This window comes from Bubalus kerabau, chromosome 1 (genome assembly GCF_029407905.1).
Source record: "Bubalus kerabau isolate K-KA32 ecotype Philippines breed swamp buffalo chromosome 1, PCC_UOA_SB_1v2, whole genome shotgun sequence".
NCBI lineage: Eukaryota > Metazoa > Chordata > Mammalia > Artiodactyla > Bovidae > Bubalus > Bubalus kerabau.
This window is the reverse complement of record NC_073624.1, coordinates 73,435,573-73,461,710: the sequence shown is the minus strand read 5'-3', so window position 1 is coordinate 73,461,710 and position 26,138 is coordinate 73,435,573. Positions and strand designations below refer to the sequence as shown.

Below are 26,138 nucleotides of genomic sequence, written 5' to 3'. Positions count from 1 at the left end.
GTTGTTGTTGTTGTTGTTTTTAAATATTTTCTCTTTAATTTTTGCCAGTTGATGTATGTCTCAGTGTGTTCTTCCTTAGGTTTATCCTGCCCGGGACTCTGTGTTTCCTGGACTTGAGTGACTGTTTCCCATGTGGGGGAATTTTTCAGCTATTATCTTTCCAGATATTTTCTCAGGCCCTTTATGTCTCCTCCTCCTGGGACCCCTATAATGTTGGTGCATTCAATGTTGTCCCTGAGGTCTCTCAGACTGTCATTTATTTTCATTCTTTTTTCTTTATTCTTTTCCAGGGCAGTGATTTCCACCATTCTGTCTTCCAGCTCACTTAACCATTCTTTGGCCTCATTTATTCTGTCACTGATTTCTTCTAGTGTATTTTTCATTTCAGGTTTTGTTCATCTGTTTGTTTCTTCTTCAGATCGTCTCTTTATTAAGCATTTCTTGTATCTGTACCTCCATTTTTTCCCTAAGATCTTGGATAATCTTTACTATCTGATACTCTGTTTTTTAGTAGATTGCTTGTCTCTATTTCAGTCGTTGGTTCTTCTGGGAATTTATCAAGCTCCCTTGTATAAGACATATTCCTCTGCTGTTGCATCTGGTCTACCTTTTCTGTTAGAAAAGTTAGTTGCAGTTTCTGTTCCACAGGCTGGAGGATTGTGGTTCTTGCTTCTGCTATCTGCCCCTTGGTGAATGAGGCCAGTCTAAGAGGCTTTTGCAGGCTTCCTAGGGGGTGAGAAGACTGGTGTGGGCCTATTGGTGTGGAGTTGGGCCCACTGTCCAACTCCACCAGCTCTTGTCCCTCTGGTGGGCAGGGCCATGTCATGGGTTGTGTTTAGCAAGGTGCTGTGGGCTCAGGATGACATTAGGTAGCCTGTCTGCTGATGGGAGGGGTTGTATTCCCACCCTCTTGGTTGTTTGGCTTGAGGCGTCCCAGCCCTGGAGCCTGTAGGCTGTTGGGTGAGGCCAGGTCTTGTAAGAAGGCAGCCTCCAGGAGGGCTCATGTCAACTAGTACTGCTCGGAACTGCCGCCCCCAGTGCCACTGTCCCCACCGTGAGCCACAGCTGCCCGCCTGCACCCCCAGGAGACCCTCCACTACCAGCAGGTAGGTCTGGCTCAGACTTTTATGAAAACAGTGCTTTTCCACTGGGTCCTGGTGCATACTGTCTGCACCCTCCAAGAGTGGAGTTTCTCTTCCTCCCCGGAGTCTAAACTCACTGGCCTTCAAAGCCAAATGCTTTGGGAGCTCCTCCTCCCAATGCCAGACCACCTGGCTGGGGAGCCTGATGTAGTGCTCATAACTTGCACCCTGGTGGGAGAACCTCTGTGATAAAATATTTTACCAGTTTGTGGGTCACCCAGCCATGGGTGTGGGGTTTGATTTTGTCACAGTTGCACCCCTCCTGCTGTCTTGTTGTGGCTTTTTCTCTTGTTTTGTATTGGGGGGTGGCTAATTGACGATGTCGTGAGAGTTTCAGGTGAACGGCAGAGGGACTTGCCCATATATATACATGATCCTGTCTCTTTCACCCCCCCCTCCCATCCACACTGCCTTGTGGTGGCTTCTTCTTTGTCTCTGGATGTAGGATATCTTTTTGGTAAGTTTGGGGATGGTGGGGGGAGGGGGGTTGCCAATGTTTGTTTAGCAGGTAGTTGTGGTTTTGTCTTCATGAGAAGATATAAGTTCATATCCTTCTACCCAGCCATCTTGTCTCCATCCTCAAAACAGCTGTTGATCCTTGGACACATTATCTTCCTTGAACAAGCCTCAGCTTGCTTGTATGAGAGGCTTGTCTTGGGCGTTCACAAGATGAGTAGATCTCCACACCCGCCTGGCAGAACCTTAAGGTTTATATAGAAGCTTTAATGGGGTTCAGCCACTTACATAATCCAGATGGTCTCAACAACACCTTACTCTCTTATGCCTCCTTCCATGAAATTGCTCTGTTTTTTTGTCTTGTTTACATTCTGGAGGGTTAGGGCTAAGATTCTCAATGCTGGCTTTGCTGATGTTGGCTTAAGCTAAAGTCCACGTGGCTTTTAAATTCCTTTGTTATTTAGTTGCTAAGTCGTGTCCAACTTTTCTGTGACCCCATGGACTAGAGGCTGCCAGGCTCCTCTGTCCATGGGATTTCGCAGGCAAGAAGACTGGAGTGGGTTGCCACTTCCTTCTCCAGATCTTCCAGACCCAGGGGTCAAACCCACGTCTTCTGCATCAGTAGGCAGAATTGATTTCATGTGCTAGATACTTCACATAAATTGCCTTCCTGTTTTATTGGTGGCCAGAGATGTCAGTGACTTACCTATGTTCATAATAAGCCAGACTCAAGCTCCTGTCTGAAGTGCATACCTTACCTCTTACACACCACGGTCTGTGTCAAAACGTAAAAGACGATGGGGCTTTGAAAATGTGGCAGGGGCTTTCAGCAAGGGCTACACTCTTGCACCAGGCTGCTTTATAGTTTAGGGATCCCTCCCTCCCCCGAAGAGCTTTAACCTTTCCTCCTAACACCTTTCAAGATTTGCCTTACTTCTGTTTTTCTTTTCTCCACTTTTACTATTTTATGCTCGCTGACTTATGATGGAATTGCTCTTAATTACTAAGTACTCCTGCTCTGTACTAGACTTTCCCACTAGATCCTCTTCTGGTGATTTAGTTGCTTCTTTTGTATCCCTTCCTGCCAGTCTTTCCAGTTAATATTCTGAATGAAGTACTCAATGGCTCACAACAGTTAATGCCACATTGTTTTATGCTTTTTCTGTCCCTAGGTATAGGTTTGACCCTCGTCTCATGTTCAGCAATCATGGCAGCGTCAGGACACGAAGATTTTCAAAACACCTTCTGTAGCACCTGTGCAGTTGGATCTCTGCTCACCTCTTTCTGATGAAGTGATTGGAGTAGGTGTCTGTAGCTAGTCTTCAAGACCACGCCTGGAAGGGTTTCTGGACTGGCTCTAAGTCCTGTTTGAAAAAGCAACCCAATCAGCTGACTTCCTTGTGCAATGTGTTAAACTGTGAACTCTGCCTGTGTGTCAGGAGTGGCTGTCCCTGGTCCCTTTATTTAGCTGATGACAATACTCCTGAGATCTTTGTTCTCACCAAACCCTTTTTGTCCTGGGGCCACAGTTTTTAATTAGTCCCCATGTGATCTGGACTTATAAATCCATTCAGATAAATGGCACTGCTTTACCGGGGGTGGGAAATGTTTTTGGTATCCAGCTTGACCTAAAATCAGAGGACCTGCATAGCATTCCAGATTGAGCACTTCACTATCAAAAATACCAATATCACATGGCTTGAAGAACCACCATCAGAGCTGAACCACCTGATTAAAAACAAAACCATTGGTTTTAGATTAGTAAAAATACACTCTTTATAATATTCATCACAGTGTGATAAGGTCACAAATTCAAAACTTATCAACCAAGCTCTGTTCATTTTTGGGAATTCTGGGCTTGTGCTTCATTGAAATAGAACAGTAGCAAGCTGTTGGTACAGGCTAATTCTAAGTAGTTCCTGAAGGTGGTAGACATCTACTTGCCAGTGACTGCTCACAGAGTGAGCCAGTCAACACCAGGGCCATTGAGGGAATGTCTCCCCGCTAAGATCTGAAAGAAAGGGGGTTAAGTATTTCAGCAGAGAAGGACTTCCAAGGGTTGGTGAAGGTTGTGTTTTCGGAGGGCCTTCTGTAGGTAGGGCTCTCGGGTTGATGAAAGGCCATAAATCAGGTGTACTAAGCGCCTGCTCCGCAGGGAGCCTGGGTTCCGGGCCCACAAGTGAAGTTATGACACTCCCTCTGCATTTTGCTGACATCCTGTTCCTTTGTTATAAGATGTAAGAATTTTAGAGTTGATGTGAAGTACCAGCTGCTTAGCTTCTTCCCTCTCAGCTAACTTCTTCCTGAGTTTGTGGAGTCTGGTGCAATTTGGGCCTTGTTTACTGTTTCTCTGTCAAATTTAGATTTTTTTGACGTTTCCTTACTGTTTAGAACACCTGTATTTCTGTCTCTTGGCTCAGAGACTAATCCCCATTCTTATGTTGTCTTCACAAGAAGGCTAGTTGATGGGGGGGCAGCAGGTAAGAAGAGGATCTATGGTTTATAATCTGTCCCACTCAGGCAGTCTGATTTTAGCCTTATGTAAGGTCCTAGGTTGAGCTTTAAGCACTTTGTAACACATGGCCATAATAAGTGACTTTCTATCACAATCCCAGATTGCCATGTTGGGTTAATAGCCATTAGGTTTATTCCTTTACTTCACACAATCCCAGTAATTGTGGTGGTATTTAGAGGTGAAATGGGCAAGAGAAATGAATACTTCTGTTTGAACTGTTTTAGGAAAAGAAATTCTAACCGTTTTGTAACTAAAAGCAAACTACAATGTTGAGTATGGGTATCAGCTTTATTCTATTCTATGATTCTTAACATTAATCAGTCAGTTTCCACATTAATGAAAGTTGACCAGTTATTCCCAAATAAAAAGAAACCAACTCTTACCAGGTCTTGTACTGTGATGTGATATTATTCAGTTTTATTGATGCTGCTTCCTAAAAGCAGATGAGGTCGTGAGAGTAACTCAGATCAACTACCTGCTCTTACGTGCAGCAGATTTTGGGTTGGGTTGGTAGGGGGATGGACTGAAGCCCTCTTTGTACTTCTCATTTTTAAATGGTCTCTAATTTTTTTCTCTTGGACTGGCTTCATTCTCTGGATCTATGCTAAAATCATCTTTCATAAAGAAGCCTCAGTTTATAGACTAACCATAAAATGCACTGAAATTCTTCAGACTATGTATAAGGGCCTCACTGCAGGAGGGTTGCCTTTTTTCTCTCAATTGTACTGACTGGAGGTTTATTTTCCCTTTTAAGAAGACCGGGTGCCCTTCAGAATAGAGAACTGTAACTATTAGGAATGAACAGAGATCTTGGGGATGAATAAAGATTTTGCCTTATAAGACTTCCTACTACAAAGCTCTCCTTCAAATACAATAACATTCCCTGCAACTAAAAAGTAGGGAATGCCTTTTGAGCATCTTTGAATTCGACCAGCGGTGCTGTTTCTGAATGTTTTAATTAATAACATTAGGGTAGTCTGGCAACTGTTCTTAAATTTACTTTTAAGTGCTAAGGACTAGTATTGTAACAGAAGAAGATAAATTGTCCCAGGATCCTTATTAAGAGACAGCAAAGGGGTATTTAAACTGATCCACCAGTGGAACTAGGTGGGAATATTTAGGTCTTTCGTTTCACCACCACTTAGGCCCCACTGAATTTGTGAATTTCTGTGTTTGCCTCGTCTGTTCCTGGAAGTTCTGCCCTGGCTCTGTATCATCTCAGTCATTTGACTTAGGAAGTGCCCTTCGAAGGACCCTGTTCACTGCTGCACTTTTCAATGAATTAAAATTTATTTCTGTTGTAGTGGAAATGTGTCCTTTGTTTTAGTCCACAAGTAGTAATTTTGACTCTCTTTGTTGTTGTTATATACTGTTTAATGTTTTAACGGCTCACCTAGTACTGGAGATGGGCTGTTTCCATGGGGTACTATAGTCCCTACCTGGAAAGCTCATGTATGTGTCCCTGAGTAGTAGCATGCAGAAAATCTTCCTGATAATTCTTTATGCATTTACAGTTGGGGGGGGGGGGTGGGACTTACCTTGGCCAGCTTTAATTAGATAAACTCACTTCCAAAGGTGCTTTGCCTTGATACCTAGTCACGTGATCCATTGCCCTAAATGAGAAATGAAGTCCTATCGGGGTTGGCATGCTTTTTTTCTTAAAGGGATAGTATTTTAGGTTTGCAGGCCATGTCTGTATCACAGATACTTAATTCTGCTGTTTCAGTACAAAAGTAGCCATAGACAACCCACAGCTGAATATGCATGGCTATGTTCCATCATCAAAAAAGGAAAAAGCCATAATTTGCCAATCTCAGATGTAGTAGGTTGCCTCTTAGAAGTTCTGAAGACCAGAAAAACAAGAGGTGAGAAGACACCCATTAAGTTTCCAGACTACCATAAGAAAAACAAATACTCGGATTTATCACAGTATCAAGTCAGCAAGGGCAAGGAGACTTTATTTGCACAGACTCAAAGTGAGGGTAAGTACAGATGACTCCATCCATTTTTCTAACTTGCACCCCATCTGTTCCCACTGAGACTACCTTGCCATGAAGAACGAAACACCGTACACACTTAGTATTTGTTTCCTCTTCTTTCTCTACCCACAGTGGGTTTAATGGACTAGTCACATGTGTGCCTGGAAGTCTGTTGTGGCAAGAGCAGAGAACCTAAGGCCCCCAGCTGAAAGCTCAATGCAGAGAACTTTACTGATGGCCTAGGGATTCCTCTGTAAGACAAGATTTACATGTGGAACGTGGGAGCTGGCTTCAGGAGGAGCACAGAGCAGATGACAATTCTAAATCTCAGTCTTTGAGAGGACGCTTTCATGACACTTTAAGCTGGTGAGACCTGAGATCTAGATCCTCGTGACCTGCAGCTCTGACATGCTGATAGGTCCTCAGAGAGCAGAGGAATACAAAGAATGGTTGTAATTAGCATTTATTGGGACCAAAAGGGCTCTGCAGACTAGGTTCTTGAACTCAGTTTACCCAAGCTCATAAAGCTAATTAGAGTCAAGATTTCAAAGATCTGGCTTTGAAGACATGTTTCTATTAAATTCTGCTGTCGCTGTGATCTAAGAAGGATTTCACCCTCTGAGTGCCTACTCTGGAAGTGAGCTGGTTATGAAAGAGAAATATTCTTTTTCTGACGTCCAGGACATCATGTAGATTGAAAAGAAAACTTGTCCCTGATATCTGTATTTATGGGGAAAATAGTTTCAGACTAAGAAGGAGAATTGACACTACCATTGAAATGGTTTCTTGTCCTGCTCCACAGCCTGACTTTTCACAACAGAGCTCCTCTGACAAACCTTTAAATAGACTCACCAAGAAAAAGAAGAGCTCAAATAAGTAACATCAGAAATGAAAGGGAAGACATTACAACTGCACCTCAGATGTACAAAGGAGCCTAAGAGAGTACCACAATTAATTAGATGCCAATAACAATAAATTCCCAGAAACATATAACCTTCCAGGACTGAATCATGAAAAAAACAGGAAATGTGAATAGTCTAATCACTAGTAAGGACCAGGTAGCTTCACTGGTGGATTCTACCAAGTGTTCAAAGTGGAATTAACACCAATCCTTCTCAAACTCTTCCAGAAATAGAAAAAGAAGGAACACTTCCAAACTCATTTTACAAGGCCAGCATTACTCTCATACCAAAACCAAACAACAGGTCAATATTCCTGACAAATATAGAGGCAAAAATCCTCACAGCAGACTGAATTCAACAACACTCTAAAAGGTTCACACACCAGGATCAAGTGGAATTTAGTACAAGGATTTAAGAATGGTTCCATATCCACAGATCAATGTCATATACCACGTTAACAAGATGAAAGATAAAGATAATCACTTAACAGATACAGAAAGAGCATTTGACAAAATTCAATGTTCATTTATGATGAATGGTTATAGAGGATATGTACCTCAACATAAAAGCCATAGATGAGAAGTCCACAGCTAACATCTTACTCAACAATGAAAATGTGAAAGCTTTGAGCAGGACAAGAAACAACTGACCAGGGTTCAATCCCTGGTCAGGGAACTATTTAATAAGATCCTGCAAGCTGCACAACACAGCCGAAAATAAGAAGACAAGGCTGTTAAGAGAATCCCTGTGCACTGCTGGTGAGAATGTAAACTGAAATAGCCACTGTGGACAACAGTATGGAGGTTCCTCAAAAAATTAAAAACAGAACTACTATATGATCCAGCAATTCCACTTGTGGGTATTTATCTGGAAAAAAAAAAAAAAAAAACGACTAATTTGAAATCCCATATTCACTGCAGCATTGTATAATAGCCAAGATACAGAAACAACCTATGTATTATTTACAATAGCCAAGATACAAAAACAACCTAAGTATCCATCAATAGATGCATGGATAAAGAAGACGTATATATATACACAATACTATTCTGCCATAAAAATGAATGAAATCTTGCCGGTTATGGCAATAGGCATAGACCCTAAGGGTATTATGTTAAGTAAGACAAAGAACGACATATTTTACAATCTCACTAATATGTGGAATTTAAAAAATAATTACAACAGGAAAGAAAACCAAGCTTATCCCTATGGAGAACAGATATGGTGGTTGCCAGAGGTGGGGGTTGGGGAGTAGGACATACAGATGAAGGGGGTCCAAAGGTACCAACTTCTAGTTATAAAACAAGCCATGGGGATGTAAGGTACAGCATAGTGACTATAGTTAGCAATACTGTATTACATATTTGAAATTTGCTACGAGTACATGTTAAATGTCCTCATGAAAAAAATAAATTTTTGTAACTACGTATGGCAATGTGTAACATAATGACCAAACCTAATTTACCAAGAGAAAATGGGACAAACCTTTAGCCAAAACCTATAAAACGGTAGGAGCCTGGAACAGGGCAAAGCTGCCCAGCGGTAGAAACTCAACTTGTCTCCAAAGGCAGAAGAAAACCTTCTGCACATGATATAACTGAAAGGTATAAGTAAATACCAGTTTGCAGCTATAACTGCCAAAACCTAGTAGAAGCTTCTTTATATGGTTGCTAAAGTATTGTTCTCAGCACGTGCTGGAAAACATTTTAATGGACTCTAGGCTGGCAGGCCCCAGACACAAGTCCAAGTCTTCCCTCCAGAGGGTCTCTATTACACACACAAGTTGGTGCGTGGGAGAGCCCAGCACAGGGGTGGAGCTGCTTTCAGCAGCTGCTGCAGGCCAAGGTCTTGGCTTGGCTTCTGAGGCACCTGTTGTCCAAATCAAGACCATCAGATGCTACTCCTTTGCCTCGTCCTAATGCTAGGAAAGTAGCTCAGAAATGCAGCCGCTTCTGTTTAAGTCCTGAAGGAAAGTGGCTTCCCTATGTCCTTTTCTTCCCCAGGTCTCCTGTGTTTCCCAGCTCCTCCGAGATCGCTTGAGGAGCAACTTTATTAAACTTGACATCAACACAAGAACTTGGATCCTTTCAGCGGTCTGGAATGAGGGACCACTTACTGAGTCATCTATCAGGCAGCCTTCAGCCAGTGACTGCACTTTTATGGATGATTCCACAGAGAACGAAGCCTGGGATGCTGAGTCTGGTCTTCTGTACAGAAGGGAACACAAGAACGGGGCCTCGGTCACCCTGCCCCCTTCCTCCCCGTATTGCCACGTAGGGCCCTGGTGAAGGGTTCAGCCGGGGGTGAACACTGACTTAACAAGGAGAGACAGGAAGCCTTGCAGAACAGCCCCATTCCTTCTCCAAGCTGCCCAACTGGCTGTTTCCAGACACGATGAAATGTTTAGTCCCACAGACGTTATGCCCCCCAGCTCAGAGAGCTGAAATGCGCTGAGGACATGACCCAGCCCCCAGAGAGATTGCTATCTGGGGTGAGAATTCACACACATGACAACACCGGACGAGAAACAAAGGCCAGGGCCCCCAGATGACACCCACACGTGACCCTCTGGTCTGGATCGCTCAGCACCTACAGGACCATGACAGCATGAACAGCCCCGGTCCCCGCAGCTCTGAGCCTTGTGGGTCTAACTTGTCAGAGCAGACAGACAGCACTCTGCCGTTATATTTATGGCAGGCACATGGAAAAGCACTGAATGTAGATTTTTTTGGTCTGTTAATTGCCCTGGATCTTGAGTGTTTTGCCTTCCCTAAGCATGAGGTTAAGAAAGAAAAACAAAAAATTTCACTTTGAAAAAAATGTCCCTCTTGGAAATTACATCCTAGGTGATGCTTCTTAGATGAATGTCAGTGTCAACATGATATGTAAACATCCTGGCCCAGAAGTAAAGCAGCCATACCACCACTATAGGAAGAATTTGGAAAATAGGACCACCTTACACTACATCAGGCTTTACAGGGAGTAGAGTGCCTTGACCTTACGAAGAAAGCAAACATGATGCCCTCTCCACTTCACAGGGGAGAAAACAGCTGATCAGGGCAATTGCTACTGTAAATTTTAACTCTGCCCCTGCCAAAGATGAACTCAGAACCCACTGAGAATTATTTAGCACTCTGTAAGTTCCTTTCTCATAACAGGAAAGACAGCAAGAGTGACACCAATATAACACACTACCAAGAGAAAGGCTTGAGAAACCAGTGGCTATTACGTAGAAAATTTTCCTGTAAATCATAAATTCTGCCAGGTAACTCCGACTCATCCTTAAAAATCTTAGCTCTAAATCACTCCCTCGAGGAAGCCTTCTCTAAAATTAGCCTAAGTAATAAACTCTCACAACGCTCTGTATTTCATCTTTGTGACACTTGCCGGTTTTCATTACACATGGAAACGGAAGCAAACCAGTTTTGGTGAAGACAGGACCATGATGTTCTTTCTCACCATAATCGACATAGTCCTAACATCCTCGGGTAATTTAAAAGTAACTTGTTGAATAAAAGACGTTAAAACACTCAGTGTTCTACTCAAGTTTCTTTTTGTGCGAAGACAGAAAGAACTAATAGAAGTGAAAAGTTATTAAAAAAATTAAAAAAGGATCGTTGTAAGAAGACAGGTATCACAGAACCCAACAGTAAAACAGACACACTCATTCCTCAACTATGATTACAATTAGTTCTAAGCTGTTTGTGGAAAGAGAAAGAAAAAGGAGGGAGGGAGGGGAACAGGAAGGGGAGGATGGAAGAGAGGGAGGAAACTATCATAATTCACATTTTAATAAGCAGAAACCCTACTGTATTTCTAGTAATATGAAAGTAACCTTAAATATTGTTCGAATAGTATTGATCATATGCATTAAAGTCACAATACTGTAAGTAACTGTGGGAACCGAACAGTTGGTACCAGTAACATCAGCATTTGTCCCTTGGCAAATTTTTCAAAACTAGGCAAAATTAGGAATGTGTAGAACTCACCTTGGTTTTGTTTTTTCCAAAAAATAACACTAATTTTTAAGGAGACTTATTGCAATGCAAGGACCTAAAATATGAACATATCTGTAGTGATGTCACCGCTCCTGGTATCAGTCATTTGCGTCCTCTCTCTCTTGCCTGGTCAGTATGGTTAGAGAATTATCAACTCGACCGATCTCTTAAGAACATACTTTTGGTTTTGCTGATTTTGTTTTCTGTTCCATGTTACCACTCTTTATCACTTCCTTTCTTCTGCTTTTCTTTTTCTTAAGAGGAGGCTGAGGTCATTCGTTTGAGCCCTTTCATCTCTTCTAAAAGGCATTTAGTACCATAAATTTCCCTCTGTTTCTACTCTTGACCCCATTGTAGAAATGGGCATGAGTACAGAGCTCATGTAAACAAAGATAATTCCTTTCTGAGGGAAGAGGGTACCAGGAGAAATTCAACAGCTAACAAATATCAAGTAGATTCTGAATTTACTCTCTTCACCTTCCAGAGGCCACACAGACGCTCCTCTTGGCTTCTTGCTGCTTCTTTCTCCTGCTTTCTCTGCAGTCTCTCTCTGCTTCTGACACAGGCTCAATGGTGGGTTCAGTCCCCTGGCTTATGAGTACCCATCACAGACTAACTACAATTCCTCTGTTTCTTTATTTAGGATTTTAAGAAAGTCTAACTGATCAACAGTCTTATTTCCAAGGCCTAACTAAAATCCAATTAGCCATGCATGGTTGGGGCACAGGGTAACACTATACAAAGAACTATCCTTTCCAGGGCTAAGTGAGGCAAGACAGGGAGTCTCTTTGTAGGCTGGCCGTTGCTCTCAGTGTGGAAGTAATTTGTTTAAAGAGAACTGTGCACCTGGATATAGCCCTTCAATCTATGAAATACTCTGCAGAGCTCTAAGATTTACACTTAGTATTTGAAAAAAACATGGGGTGCTTGTTAAAGTAGGAGATTCTCAGGGCTTAGTATTAGCTTTGGGGTAGGGTAGAGAAAAATCTGCCTTTTAAAAATCAGCATCTATAGGTAGTCTATAAAGAAACGAGTAATAACCTCATTTTTGTCTTGAAATCTCATCTAACAGATCTTAAACACTACCCTTTCCCAACTACTAGCTTCATAACACTTATCCCCCAAGAACTATAGTGCCACTGCTTGGAATAGAACAAAAATTTTAAAAACAAGCCGGGAGCAGAGGGTGGCACACAGGTGACACAGGCATGACACGAGGGGCAGGAACACAAACTCCTGCAGAAAGTTTATCTGGAACTAAGGCAATGAGGCTTGGGCTTTTCTGAAGGCTGATAGCCAAGTTTTTGACTTCTAAGGCTGCTGTGTATTCTCAGACAAGTATCTTTTATTGATCAGGCATTTAGTAACATGCTCCGTTTTACCTAAAAGTCATGGACTTGGAACATTTTCCTCGGGTGGTTCACACATGCATGAAAAAGATGTGAATTTAAGCTGTCACCTCCCAGCCCATAATTCAAGGATTCTAACTTGTGGTAAGACACCTCAGGGTGCTGCTCCAGAATGACTAGAACTTTAGCAAATTTTCTCTCATTTGAAAATCAGAACATCCTCTGGATCAGAGTCCCCTAGAACTTCAGAGAAAAGGAACTGCACAGGGTTTAATTAATCTCCTGTGTCCACACAGGGTGGCCAAAGCGAGGGGAGGGTGCACACACCAGGCAACAAGCAGACCTGTGGCTGCCGAAGACAGAGGAGCATTCACGGTAAGCCTCGTTGCTTAGAAAGATCAAAACCAATTCTCCTGGATAAAGGAACTCCCTTCCCAGACACAAAGCCAAAACCCAACTTCTTTTAAGTTTACAAAGGGTCCTGATACTTTCTGTTTGTGTGCAAACATTTAAAAATGCCAATACTCACCTTTCTCAGAAAGGGGAAGAGGAGCTTTCTGAGTTCAACTGCCACCAAGTGAGTCACAAGTGACTTTGGAAACTAATACGAAGATTAGAAGGTCTGTCATCTACCTGCTCAGTCTCACCTTCTAGAATTAAAGGGAAAGATCTGCCAAAAAACAAACCCAAAATGAACCCCCAAACTACCAACCTCTAAAAATCTAAAAACCAGGAAAAATTTAAAAACCAAAAAAATCCTACAGATAGAATTAATACATTCAACTGACAGCTATTTAATCTGCCCACCCCTTTCTACCACCACCCCTTGGCCCCATTTCTCACCCCATCCTTATACAAATCTGTTTTCCTAATTAAGCACTTAATTAAGCAAGCAGTGATTCACACCAGGCAAATGTATACTTTCAAGAATTTGCATACTTAGTTTCCCGTGTTTCTTTGGAAAGGCTCATCCTTGATGAGGAAGCAAAACTCCAGCCTTCTCAAGTATTTAGTGGTTCCTGGGAACTGTGACTTCTTGAAGCTATTCTTCTAGTGGGTCCAGGGAATTATCTTACTAATTGCAGTGAGAACATGAGGCTCGGTTACCTACCCTGTCAGCTTCTTGCACGCAACAGAACCTGTAAATGAAAACACAGGTAGGCATCTCCTTCTCTGTAACTTAGTATAACCACTTAAATGGATTGCTAAGTGAACCGCAACATCAAAAGGATGATAGAGGGCTCTGACATCAAGCCTGTCCTTCCATTTCCCACAAATGCCAACTCTACCAACAGGCCTGATTTCAGTTGAACTGCCCACTACAGGCATTCTGATGGGCCCTTATTAGGCAGTTTTACTGAAAAACAGGGCAGACCTTACAGGGAAAGCTGGTGCACAGGAAGGGACATCTTTTATTCACTCACAGAGTGGCCGTGGGCAAGCTGCTGGACCTCAATGGGTTTCCGTCTCCTCATCTGTAAAATGAGAGTGTTGACAATACCTATCTCATGGGGGGAAACTGAGTTAATACATATTAAACTTGTTAGAATAATGCCTAGAACATGGTAAGCGCTGTGTCTGAATTTGCTATTACAGTACGGAAGGTCCCCAACTTAACAATAGTTTGATTAACGGTTTCTTGACTTTACGATGGTGTGAAAGTGGTATGCGTTCACTAGAAAATGTACTTGGGATTTTGAACTGTGATCTTTTCCCAGGCTAGTGATATTTTTTTTGTTTATGAAGGTAAACAACCAATATACTTACAACATTCTGGGGGAAAAAAAAAAAAAAACATTCCATACCCAGACAGCCATTCTGTTTTCCACTTTCAGGACAGTATTCAATAAATTACATGAGATATTCAACACTTAACACACTTTATGTCAGATGACTTTGCCTGACTGTAGGCTAATGCATGTGTCCCGGGCAGGTTTAAGGTATGCTAAGCAGAACTATAACGTTTGGGAGATGATGTGTATGGAATGCATTTTTTACTTACTATATATTTCCAACTTATGATGGGTTTATCAGAGCATAACCCCACGGTTAATCAAAAAAAATCTGTACATGGGGCTTCCCTGATGGCTCAGTGGTAAAGAATCCACCTGAAAATGCAGAAGACACGGGTTCGATCCCTGATCTGGGAAGATCCCACATCCCACGAAGCAACTAAGTCCCTGTGCCACAACTATTCAGCCTGTGCTCCAGAGCCCAGGAGCTGCAGCTACTGAAGCCGGCGCACCCTGCCTCCTGTACTCCACAGCAAGAGAAGCCACTGCAACGAGAAACCTGGACCCCACAGCTGGTGAGTAGCCCTTGCTCAACACAACTAGAGAAAAGCCTGTGCAGCAACAAAGACCCAGTGCAGCCAAAAATGAATAAATAAGAATTATATAATATATATTTCATATATATATACACACATATATAAAAGATCTGTACATAGACTCCTCCTTTCATTCAAACATTCAAAAACAGAAAAATTCCTAATTAGGATCACCTGAAAGCAGAGACATTACTTTGCCAACAAAGGTCCGTCTAGTCAAGGCTATGGTTTTTCCAGTGGTCATGTATGGATGTGAGAGTTGGACTGTGAAGAAAGCTGAGCATTGAAGAATTGATGCTTTTGAACTGTGGTGTTGGAGAAGACTCTTGAGAATCCCTTGGACTGCAAGGAGATCCAACCAGTCCATTCTAAAGGAGATCAGCCCTGGGTGTTCTTTGGAAGGAATGATGCTAAAGCTGAAACTCCAGTACTTTGGCCACCTCGTGCGAAGAGTTGACTCATTGGAAAAGACTGATGCTGGGAGGGATTGGGGGCAGGAGGAGAAGGGGACGACAAAGGATGAGATGGCTGGATGGCATCACCGACTCGATGGACGTGAGTCTGAGTGAACTCCGGGAGTTGGTGATGGACAGGGAGGCCTGGCATGCTGCGAAACATGGGGTCAGAAAGAGTCGGGACACGACTGAGCGACTGAACTGAACTGAACTGACAAAGTCCCAAAACGGTGTACAAATCCTTGAGAACAAACTTTGCAACATAAGAATATTCATTTAATTATCAACTGATGACAAATTCCTTGGGCAAGAAGCTAACTCCCTTAAAGGGATAAAAATTCCCAGACATTCCCAACTGCACCTTGGGTAGTAACCCAGGCCAAACTTCTAAACTAGATTCTTCTGGATATTTTTGGGAAAAAGACCTATATTGAGCCATCATTTCTATCATAATATTTTCACTTGCAAAGCAGGTATGGCACTTAAATGTTTTCCCCTTCACCAACTGGTACAGCTCTGCACCTACTTCCGCACTTCCTCTAGGGGTTAGTGCAGTAGTAAAATCACTTGTCTCCACCAGGCTTGGGAGCCTATGAAGAGAAGCAGTTGTGCACCCAATCCCATGAGAGATAGTCACAGTGACTCAAAAAAACAGAGATAATGTAACGTTGAAAGTGGTCTATTTTAAGAGTGGGAGGGGACCTCCCTGGTGGTCCAGTGGTTAGGAATCCACTTGCCAATCCAAGGGACATGGGTTTGATCCCTGGTCTGGGAAGATTCCACATGCTGAGAGACAACTAAGCCTGTGTGCCCCAACTACTGAGCCCACGCGCTACAACCACTGAAGTCCACGCTCTGCAACAAGAGGAGCCACCACAATGGGAAGCCTGCATGCAGCAACAAAGACCCAGTGCAGCCAACAAATACATTTTTTTAAGTGGGAGGTCTCAGGAAAGGAATAGGTGGTGAAGGAGAAGACTTGCTAAGGAAGGGACAATGTTTTATCTTGGTAGTGGTCACAGGGCAGCCACTTTATAATAATTCTTTATTCACGTGCTTCATACACTTGTATGTATACACTTCATACACTTCTAAATATATGTATATTTCACAAAACAACTGTTTTAGGAATGTGGGCAGACACTCACCTCCAGTTATCTTCCCCAGATGGTAAGGCAAAGGAAAAGTACCATTTGGAAGAACAAATGTGAACCATACAAACCTACTGAAAATTGTCACGTTTCAGCCCATGTCCACAATTATCTTCAAAAGCAGTTCCTCCCACTCCCATGACCTTCTTTTATCTGGCATATTACCATAAATAAAAACACACAAACATCAACGAACAACTTCAACTTTTAATAATGGAAACAATGTGCCATTCCAGAAACAATTTTAGGGGAAAAAAAAAAACTCTTCCCCATAAAAATAAACTTAAACTCATGAAAATTATAAATATTATAATTTTTTTTAATTTCTGTGATTTAAAATGCTCCCCTGCAATACCACCCCTTCATTTAACCTCGTTCCTGTACCATCACATACTGAAGAGAAAACAGTATTACAGCAAAGCTTAGATAGTTTAATTTAACATAAGAATTTGTACAATAATTTGTTTTAATCTTTGGCCCCCATGGCCTCTTACACATTAAAAATGCTGCAGTCACCAGTGTTCAGGACAGACCATTGGTCTTCAAGAATCATGAACCGACAGGACTTCAACACAGTAAGTTTTCCAAATTGAAACTTGTAGTGCACATGACAATGAGCGAGGTCCCGGATTATACAGACGAGGATGCCTAATTTAGACAGTCTACTTCAAGTAAAAAAAAAAAAGAAAAAAAAAATTTCACAGATACCCATCAGGTACTACTTTAAGGTCCGAACAGTGTCTTAATCTGAGAAACGAAGGCTTCACAAAATATGAGCTTACTGGGATGGGTAATGAAAAGACCAGGTGGTTGATAGCAGTACACTCACACCTAAGCCATAGTCTGAATAGTAAAACCAGTATAAAAATCATGAAGGCATTCCCTGAACAATGAAGGTAAAGTATTGGTTGACAATGTCACTAAAACCTCACTGAGGCACTAAAAGGAACTTACATGCAAAATTAAACAAGATGTGCCATACATATTTTATAGCTAGTTCTACTTTTTTTGGTTTCTTTCCAACTTTCCTTAAAAAGCTTAGGAAGATACGATTGTCTCAGTAATGTGTGTGGCATAGCAGAAGCGACATATCTGCCTCCAACAAGACGGGTGTTCTCTGAGAAGTCAGAAGAGCCACCAAGAAGGGAGCAGAAATGCAATTTTTAAAAAAGGCACAGTTCACTTAGGAGGCAAAGAACTGAAGCACCTTGGAATTTCAAAAAGAATCCATTAGGTGTCACCAAAGTGTTAACAATTCCTTGGGAATTTATAAACACCATCTAGACTACAAATAGACCGGAAGGCCCTTCTAGAAGCACACCTCTCCTGTTGGTTTCAGACTAACTACTGTGTAAAATGAGATTACTTGACCTGTTTTAAGGAAGGCTCCTATTGCACATGCACTTCTTTGGTCTGCAGGAACATGCACTTTTGTTAAAAACGTAAGAACCCCCGTCCTCTGTGGTCCGCTGGGAGTGGATGCGCAACCACCCCCCCTCCCTTTACAGTCACCCTTTGGGACTGAGGATCTGATGGTCCGTCCTGTGCCTCCTTAATCCACACCCCTGTTCTACATCAAGTCTACTTCAATTTATAAGACAAAGGGAGAAGGGAGAGCAGTAAGGGGAGGGAAGAAGGAAGAAGGGAGGGGAAGACTAAAGGGAAAGGAGGGCGTGATTGTCAAAAAAGAGTGCTGACAAGTCCCACTGGTGGGGGGCGGGGGAGGGGGGCGAAGGGGGCTGGGGGCTACACTACCTCCTCCCGAAACTCCTTTTCCACTTTGAAAAACCACCTCAGGTGCAACTGTCACTTCACTGGCGTCATAGCTGGTGCTCACGGCCCAGACGGCGCAGAGAAGCTGCACCAATCAGACCTTCCGCTCCGGGAGGGCGCTAGTTCACCAAGATGGCGGCTCCTCCTGGCTCCCTGGTCCGCCGCCGTCAGTTCCTCCTCTGGCTCTAGCTCCTACTTTCTTTGGTTTCCGTTCCCACATTTTACTCACCAGGAAATCAAGCAATATGACAATGGATTTAATGTCTCTAAACTGAAACCTTTTAACCCCTTAACAAGCAAGTTCACCTCCTTCTCTACCATCCACTTACTCAAACCACCTTCCGTCAGGACTCCCCACCTCCACCTTCTTCCATACTTCCTCTTTTCTCTCTGTCAGACTCCTCCAAAATCCTTCACCAACTCCTCAGCGTCCCTAGCTTCCTGTGCCCTTCAATTCACATGAATTGTTTCCTCTGACTTTAAAAACAAAACAAAAAACCCAGTAACAGACAGGTAGTTTCAACATACGACAAGTATTCAGAGTCCTTGTTAAGCTTTAAAAAAATCATTTGCACAACCTTAAGCTTAACATCATCATATACTTAACTAAAAGAAAATAAGGAAAAATAAAAAACCTCAAAGTCCATGCTTCAAAGCACTCTAGAATGCTCCAGATGAGACCACAGGTTCACAGCTTGCCAAGAGGTAACACCGTGGTGCCGTTAACAGAACAAGCTTGCAGAATCCCTGACAGAGGATGCCCAAGCTGCAGGATGCTGCGTGACCAGTTTGGGGTAACTAGATCTAGAGATTTGTAAAGAGGAAAGGCCCTAGCATCACAGGGCAAGAAAACCGCCCTCCGACAAGAGAGACCCTGGCCGCCGGTGCACACGCAGGTCCCGTGCCGTCCCTGAGGGGCAGGGAGCCCCACACTTTACCCCGGTTTCCACGCCTGGCTGAGGGCTTCTTCCAGCTTGTGTCTGTAGGCCGCGTAGCGCTCCTTCAGGTTCTGTAGCTGCTCGTCTTCTTCCTTGTCCAAGATCCTCAAGAAATTCTGCAGCTCTGGCAGGCTGAAGGCTTCCCACTGTGAGGGAACACAAAAATGAAAAATGCCAGGTGTTTATTAATTCAAGACTTAGGAACGAGGAGGGCGGGGAGCACAGGGGGCTGTGATTGCCTTCCCCTCCTGACTCACACTGCCCAACGCTGCCAGGCCTTCTCAGAAGTCCTGGTGGACGAGAGCTGAGCCTCCTGACCAGCCCTACATCCCCACCTCAGCTCACTCCCACTGCCTGCTGCTCCCCTCCTCCCAGGTCCTCCAAAAGGGCTCTAAGAGCCAACACCTACCTCCATCAGACACTAACCCACAGAAGCATGAAACGCAAACTCCACACTCCCTCCACCCTCGCTCTCCGTGGGGTCCTCGTTGTCACTGCCTTCTTCCCCAGTTCCCACTATCAATCTCACCCCCTCCTATCCACCACCACCCTCCCCTCCAACCCTGGGATAGCCTCCTAGCTCCACTTTTCCATTCCCTAATCTATTCCCCCAAACAACCAGCCTGAACACTCTCTCTAGAATGCCAGTCTAGGCGTGACCCTCCACGTCTGGAATTATCCAATGGCTTCCCGTGGTTGTTTCTGCTACGTCTGAAAGACCTTCCCCTCTCCAATCCCATCTCTGTCCCTGTGCCCCTCACTCATTATCCTGTGTGGCTTTGCACATGCTCTCCCCTCCTCCACTCTGCCTGGCAAACTCCTGAACCTTCAAGTCCCAGATTCAATGCCACTGTCTCTAAGAAGCCTCCCATGATTTCCTTCCCTGCTCTCTCAGTCAGGATTATGTCTTTTAGAAACTTTCACTCAGCACTGGAAGCCCTGATCACTGCCTGATCACAAAGGATCGAAATAGTATTATAATTATTTGCTTAGTATTCCTCGTCTGTACTGCATCTGTTATACTTCCAACTATGTGGGCTTTGTCTTTGGCCCTTGAGCTTCTGACTTCATATTCCCTAATAGCACCTGGTACTTGGCAGGCACAAAATGTTCATGGTATTTTTCTTAAAAAAAAAAAAAAAAAAAAAAAAAAAATTTTTTTTTAAGCGGTAAACATCAAGAAGGGTATGTGGCATCACCTGGGACGTTTCTTTCCAAACTACATGTCCTCCCCTCCCAAAAGGAGGCCCTCAGTCCTGGGCTGAGCACCACTATCTCGGCCAAGAGCAATGTCTGATGGGGGACTCCCGGGGCATGTGGGGTAGGGAAAAACAGGATAACCTATTACAAGTGCAGAGAGAGGAGACAGAATAAAACCACCAAGTGGATCGATGATTGAAGGAGATTGGCTCTTGGAGATTGATTGAGCTAGTTACTAAAGAAAATGAGAAGTGAAGCAGGAGAACAGAACTGTCTACATTAGAATACTCGGTTAATTTGAAAATTAACAATTTATTTTTCACATAAGTTCTCCAAAATAAAGACGTTATAAAATAGCATCTCCCTCCCACTCTCTGACAGCTGTGGAAAGTTTCTTCTCTCAATTCAGTTAACCTCGAAAACTTGAGACACAAACATACCATAGAGAGGTCAGAAAAGCAATCTGGAACATTAGAACACAATGTAAAGTGAATTTCAAAACAAGCCAACATAATTCCCTCCCAGACAATGTAGCTCCAATTACACTAACTAAACTACATGCAACACTCAGAAAGCAGCACCAAGAAAGGGAAGGTGCTGGCAAGACTGTGCTGATATGTCTGACTTGGGTTTGCAGAGGGTAGACTATTGTGTGCCAACCAAAACCTCAAATTTTAGACTTTTGTAACCAAGCTATCTCTTCAAACTGAGAGTGGATTTTAAAGATTTCAAAACATAAAGATCAAAAGAAACTTCCAAAATGTCCCAAATCACTGTCTTCCTAAAACTCCCCTAAATAAAGTTCCAATTTACATTGACATATAAACATACTCTTTACCAAGCATGTTTACATACATTTCTAATTTGCGACTCAAAACCACCTTTTCAAGTCCCACTTTACAGATTTTAAAACTGAGGACTGAAAAGAGTAGACTTACCCAAGGTTGTGCTCCTAATCTGATAAAAGGAATGGCAGGAAGCAGAGTCCTAGAACTATTCTCACTGCATCACAAAATGTTCTACACAGACAATTCATGCCATTTCCGATCCTAGACAAAAGGCTGAGACCCAGCGCTTGAGAGATTTACTCAACTGACACTTGATCTAGAAGGACAGTCTAAAGTGCCTTTTCCCTCAACTGAACTGATCTAAAGACAAGCCTTCTTGGAGAGAAAATGGCAAATAATGCACATATAGACATAAATTCTTAAATCATCTGGGCAAAGAGGAAAGAAAGAGTCTAGAAAGTTAAATGGCTTTCATAGTAAAGAGACTGTGTTTCCCTTTATTCCCTTTAGAGCAAAGGAGCCTGGAGACTTTGATTACCAGCAAACATATGGAGAGTGTCGACTTTCAAAGCTCAGCTGGATTAGAATAATTTGGAGGTAGAAAGGGTGAAAATGAGACTGGGTGGTGATCAAATTTAAAAAAAAGTGTATATCCTTCCACCTCTGAAAATTACAGACCAAAATAATGAGTGTTACAAGAAAATTATATTGTAGACCAACTCTGGGTTCATTTCTGACAATTCAAAAACACCCTGCCTCCACAGGACCACCTCTCCTCCCATGACAGGCAGACACACACAGACACACACATTCCCTCTCTCCTCCCCACCCCTCCTCCTCCGCACTCGTTGGTCGAGTCACTAGACCAGAGCGATAAAACAGGACCAGCTGGTCTGCAGAGTTTAAAGCAAGAATGAACAATCACTTACCTCTCCAATTTCATGTTCGCGAAGAACAAAACTGAGCGTGTCTGTTCTGGGACCTGCTACCAAACGCAGGTAGAGTGGATGTTCCCGGTCCGAGAGCTTGCAGGCGTAGACTGGTGAGAACGAGAGGCATGTCACAAACACAGCACGACATCATTGCCCTCCCCATCCCCAGATCAACCCAACAGTGTGATTACCTCAGCCACCTGGGCACCACCCCTCATCTTGTCACCAATAAATAGCCCACAGTGGAATGAGTTCTATACTATTTCCATTCTATCTGCATAATGTAAACTGGGCCTTGATTTTAAAAAGGAAATAATTCTTGAGAATGAATTTAAATGAGTAGCACTCTCAAAATGGGCTTATAATTAATCCTGCTCCTCCTTTTAGAAAGCAAGATAAACTTAAAAAAGGATCTGTAATCCCTGCAACAATAAAAATATACCTTCCCAAGAACATGAAATCAGAACTCTAGAAGCAAATCTTCCTACAGATTAATTTAGAATCAGCAGGCACAAACAAAGCAGTCTGTCTGAACGCACGCTCTGCATACACACACACACTCTCTCTCTGCCTTGTAGGGTTGAAAGATTTGCCATGTGGGTAATACATCAGTAGGATGCTATTACTGTTAGATTATGCAGCTAAAGATCAGGTGGGGCAGGCAAGGACGGTGGCAAGACAAAATGCCATCTGAATTCATCTGTATTATTTTCTCTCTTCCAGATACCACTGCATTATACATTATATATACATCTCCCCTGGAGATGTAAACTTCCCCCACTGCTGAGTGCCTGTGGCCTCTGAAGGATGGGAACCTCGGCCTATTCATCCCTGTATTCTGCAGGCTCAGCCCACAGTATGTGTTGAAGAAGCGTGAGCATACTCAGCATCTGGTGGGGTTTTAATCCTAGGCAACCAAGGGACTTCCCCATCATGCCAAGGTGAGTGGATTTTCTGCCACAGCTGCTATAGGCTCAACTCAGAAAAACTAGGGAAAGCACAAATGTTCACATATATACACCATTTTCAAATCAGTACTTAGTGAATCACTAAATCCCTGCTGTCCACCATCAGTATCAATTTCTGTTCAGCGATGACCTGATCTGGAATATCTTATTCAGTTTCATGCAGTAATTTAAGATTCTGTTTAATCCACTGATTGTGGGTATTAAGTTCAGACAGGTAGACCTCAGATCAAAATGTTATTCATCCACTGCATATGCCCCTGGAGGGGTGAGGCGGGGTGGGCAGGGTGCCCCCATCCCAGGGTCACACCTAGCATGAGACAGGCTAAGGGAAAAGGAGAGCCTAGGACTGTGCCATTGACAGAAGCCTGCATGTTCACCAATCACATCCAACGTCAATGTGCTACTGAAAACGTAAGCCCAAAGGCATTCTTTGTGCTGGGTGGGGCAGTGGGGGCAAAGACGAGGGAGGCTATCCCATAAATCCTCCATAAATACCCATCACATACTTCACATACAGAGACCTCTGGGCTCTCAGACCGAGAGCTGTCCACCTGAAAAACTCGGACAACCAGGATGCATTCACCATTTATTCCAGAATATGTCCCTGGGCTCTGACATAACTGATACAGGTACATCCACCAGTCTTCCACAAATGAAGTCAAAAGAGAGAAACAAAAGCAGGGACCCTTTTCATTTTAAGCATGGTACCTTGATCTTCCCTGTGACACCGCTTATAAAGTGCAAACTTGGTAGGGCTCTCGGTCACAAGAAACTTCTTAAGCAGGGCCTCAATCACTTCGCCAACTGTGTTTGTGCTGCTGATGTGAAGGGTGTTCATACAGCCATTGCTACTGGGAGCGGGTTTTCCAGCAGTCTGTGAAGGTTTGCAGAGTTCCATCTGTACTTTAATGAAGCCAGTGTAAATCCCATTTGAATTCTGAGGCAGGAAGAGGAACACACACATGAGCTGGGCATTTTAGGGAAGGAGCGTATCAAAACAACAACAGAAAAGGAAGGTGAAACACTCCCTCTCTTGTTCGCTTCTTTCGTGGCTTTGTGGCAGAGGCTCACTCAAGAGGGCCCCTCAGGAGATGACCTCGGAAAGGTTAACACACTCCAGGAAAGTGCTTCTCAGGCAAGGTCTGCAGGGCAGATGTGAGGACCAAAGCCTGCGAAGCTGCATGTGAAAGGTCGGGGCCCACGGGTGAGCCTCCCATCCCCTGGTACAGATGCTGGCCAAACCACAAGGCTTGTTAAAGCTTGGGGCCATGTGCAGGCTAACTGCTCAAAGGAAACAACATCTCCAACTGATGACCAGCTATTACACAAAAAAGGAAAGTCACAATTAGGACTCTGAAACAGTCAAATAACAAGCAGCAGACAGGAAGCAAACAAGCTCTTTTCATTCCTAGTGGCTAGCCTATGTGCCAGCTATTACCAATTTTGCATAAACTATTTTATATGGCGTAGGATTCCCCGCTAGCATGGGATACACAATGAGGCACTTCAGACACCTCAAGCAGAAATATTTTTACAACAAATTCAAGTTACAATGTAAACCACAGACATTATTATACAAACACTTGTGTTTTCTTTTGTTTTTTTGTTTGGCCAGGCCACGCAGCATGCAGGGTCCTAATACCCTAACCAGGGGCTCCTGCAGAAGAAACGTGGAGTCCTAACCACTGGACCAGGGGAAATCCCCTTCACTTGTCTTAATTGGTGGTAGAATATTTTAGTTGCTACAAATAGTTATAATGGTCTGGTCTTCACTTTTAACTTCTAGTATATTCAGAAAAAAACAAATATTGTAATGCTTTATTTAAATGAGCCTTCAGGTTAAGTTATATATAAATGACAGTTAACACAGAACATGAAAAATCTCCTTTATGGGCCATTGTTTTTCTTCCTTTCCACAAGATCAATTTATAATACTAATTCACTCATTATTCTTGTGGAAAGTATTATACAACATTTCACTTTTTCTTTTTAATCTTTGAAATGACATGGAAATTTGCATCTGTTTTAATCTCCGAGGAGGAATGTTCTGCTTTGATAAAAACCATGTTTGAAAAAGGAGACGTAAGACTGGTGCAATAAAGAGGAATATTATCTGCTGCCTCCCTTTTTGGGTGGAATCCCACCAGACAGGGATCCTTTCTCACAAGGGTTTATACTTTTAAAAGCTCCTCCCCAAGGGTCACAGAATTCAGTGGGACCTGTTCTAACCAGGTCGTCCTATCCCTTGCTGAGCTCTGTCAGTTCAGGGTCACTAGACAGCCAGGCAGGGCTTCAAGCCCCTGGACACTGGCACCGAGGGGTGGCAGGTGCTTCGAGGAAGGTCACCAAGTGGCGGGGCAAGGCCAGACCAGCCAGAGGAACCCGCAGTGGGCTCTTCTGTGGGCTTCCCTTCCTGTGTCACCAAGCCTGGGCTTCTCCCTTGTACACCCTCGCTCCCCACTGAGCTTCAAACAGCTCCAGCACAAAGTTGCAGAAAACACAAAGTTGAAACAACAGTGTAGGAAGCTGAGTATTATTAATACACGCTCTGTCTTACACCCACAACCAGCTGAGAAAACTCCAAGCTCAATTATATCCCAATCCATGGTGATAAAATCCTTTTCCTGACACTTCCAGATTTATTTGCATAAGGTAAAACTAATCTAAGGCCTTGTTAGAATCTGAGTTACCGCCCCTGTGTTAAACAGGCAATAATTACACTCAATGCTAAGAACCCTTTGGAGGTCATAGCATCTTTCAAAATAAAATGTTATGAAGTGTTGACTGATTTTGAGATAAAGCTACTTCAAAATACAGCTTTCATTTGAAAGATGCAGAAATATCGGGTTTTCCGGTCCTATATACCTTAATCTTTAAATTTCTGCAAGCGTGATTCAGACATTTTAAAACATACAGACTGTGGTACCAACAACTTATAGTTGTCCTTTGACATTGTCACGCTAAACAGTATTATTAGCATGGGTGCTCACCAAGGTCATCTTCAACTTGTCTGTGACTGCTAAGTTGTATTTATGAACTTTCTCTTTGATTTCCTCTTTGCTGAGGTAATTGTGGGTTTCCTTCTCTTTCTCCACATCCTAGAAGAAAAATAAGCCAAACCATCCATGAGCAATCACAGGAAAAAATGCAGAAAAGCCAGGATTCTTTTCACATGCCACAGAATGATAACTATGGAGCACTTTACCTTCACACACACACACACACACACACACACACACACACACACAAACACATACACACAC

At 43.1% G+C, this 26,138-nt stretch overlaps 2 protein-coding genes across 4 annotated transcripts in view; one reads left to right on the top strand and one right to left on the bottom strand.

Moving 5' to 3' along the window:
* Positions 1-5,416, top strand: part of GNS (glucosamine (N-acetyl)-6-sulfatase) — a 49,794-nt gene extending 44,378 nt beyond the window's left edge. For both annotated transcript variants that reach the window (XM_055579710.1, XM_055579716.1), the window contains one exon: positions 2,771-5,416. In XM_055579710.1, the coding sequence (XP_055435685.1) occupies positions 2,771-2,849 (79 nt within the window). In that variant the 3' untranslated portion in view covers positions 2,850-5,416. The remainder of the gene's footprint in view (positions 1-2,770) is intronic.
* An 11,047-nt stretch (positions 5,417-16,463) lies between these two features.
* RASSF3 (Ras association domain family member 3) overlaps positions 16,464-26,138 on the bottom strand; it is a 148,581-nt gene continuing 138,906 nt past the window's right edge. For both annotated transcript variants that reach the window (XM_055579693.1, XM_055579686.1), the window contains 4 exons: positions 25,866-25,973; positions 23,584-23,812; positions 21,905-22,014; positions 16,464-19,133 (listed from right to left, as the gene is read on the bottom strand). In XM_055579693.1, coding sequence (XP_055435668.1) covers positions 18,984-19,133; positions 21,905-22,014; positions 23,584-23,812; positions 25,866-25,973 — 597 coding nt within the window. In that variant the 3' untranslated portion in view covers positions 16,464-18,983. The remainder of the gene's footprint in view (positions 19,134-21,904; positions 22,015-23,583; positions 23,813-25,865; positions 25,974-26,138) is intronic.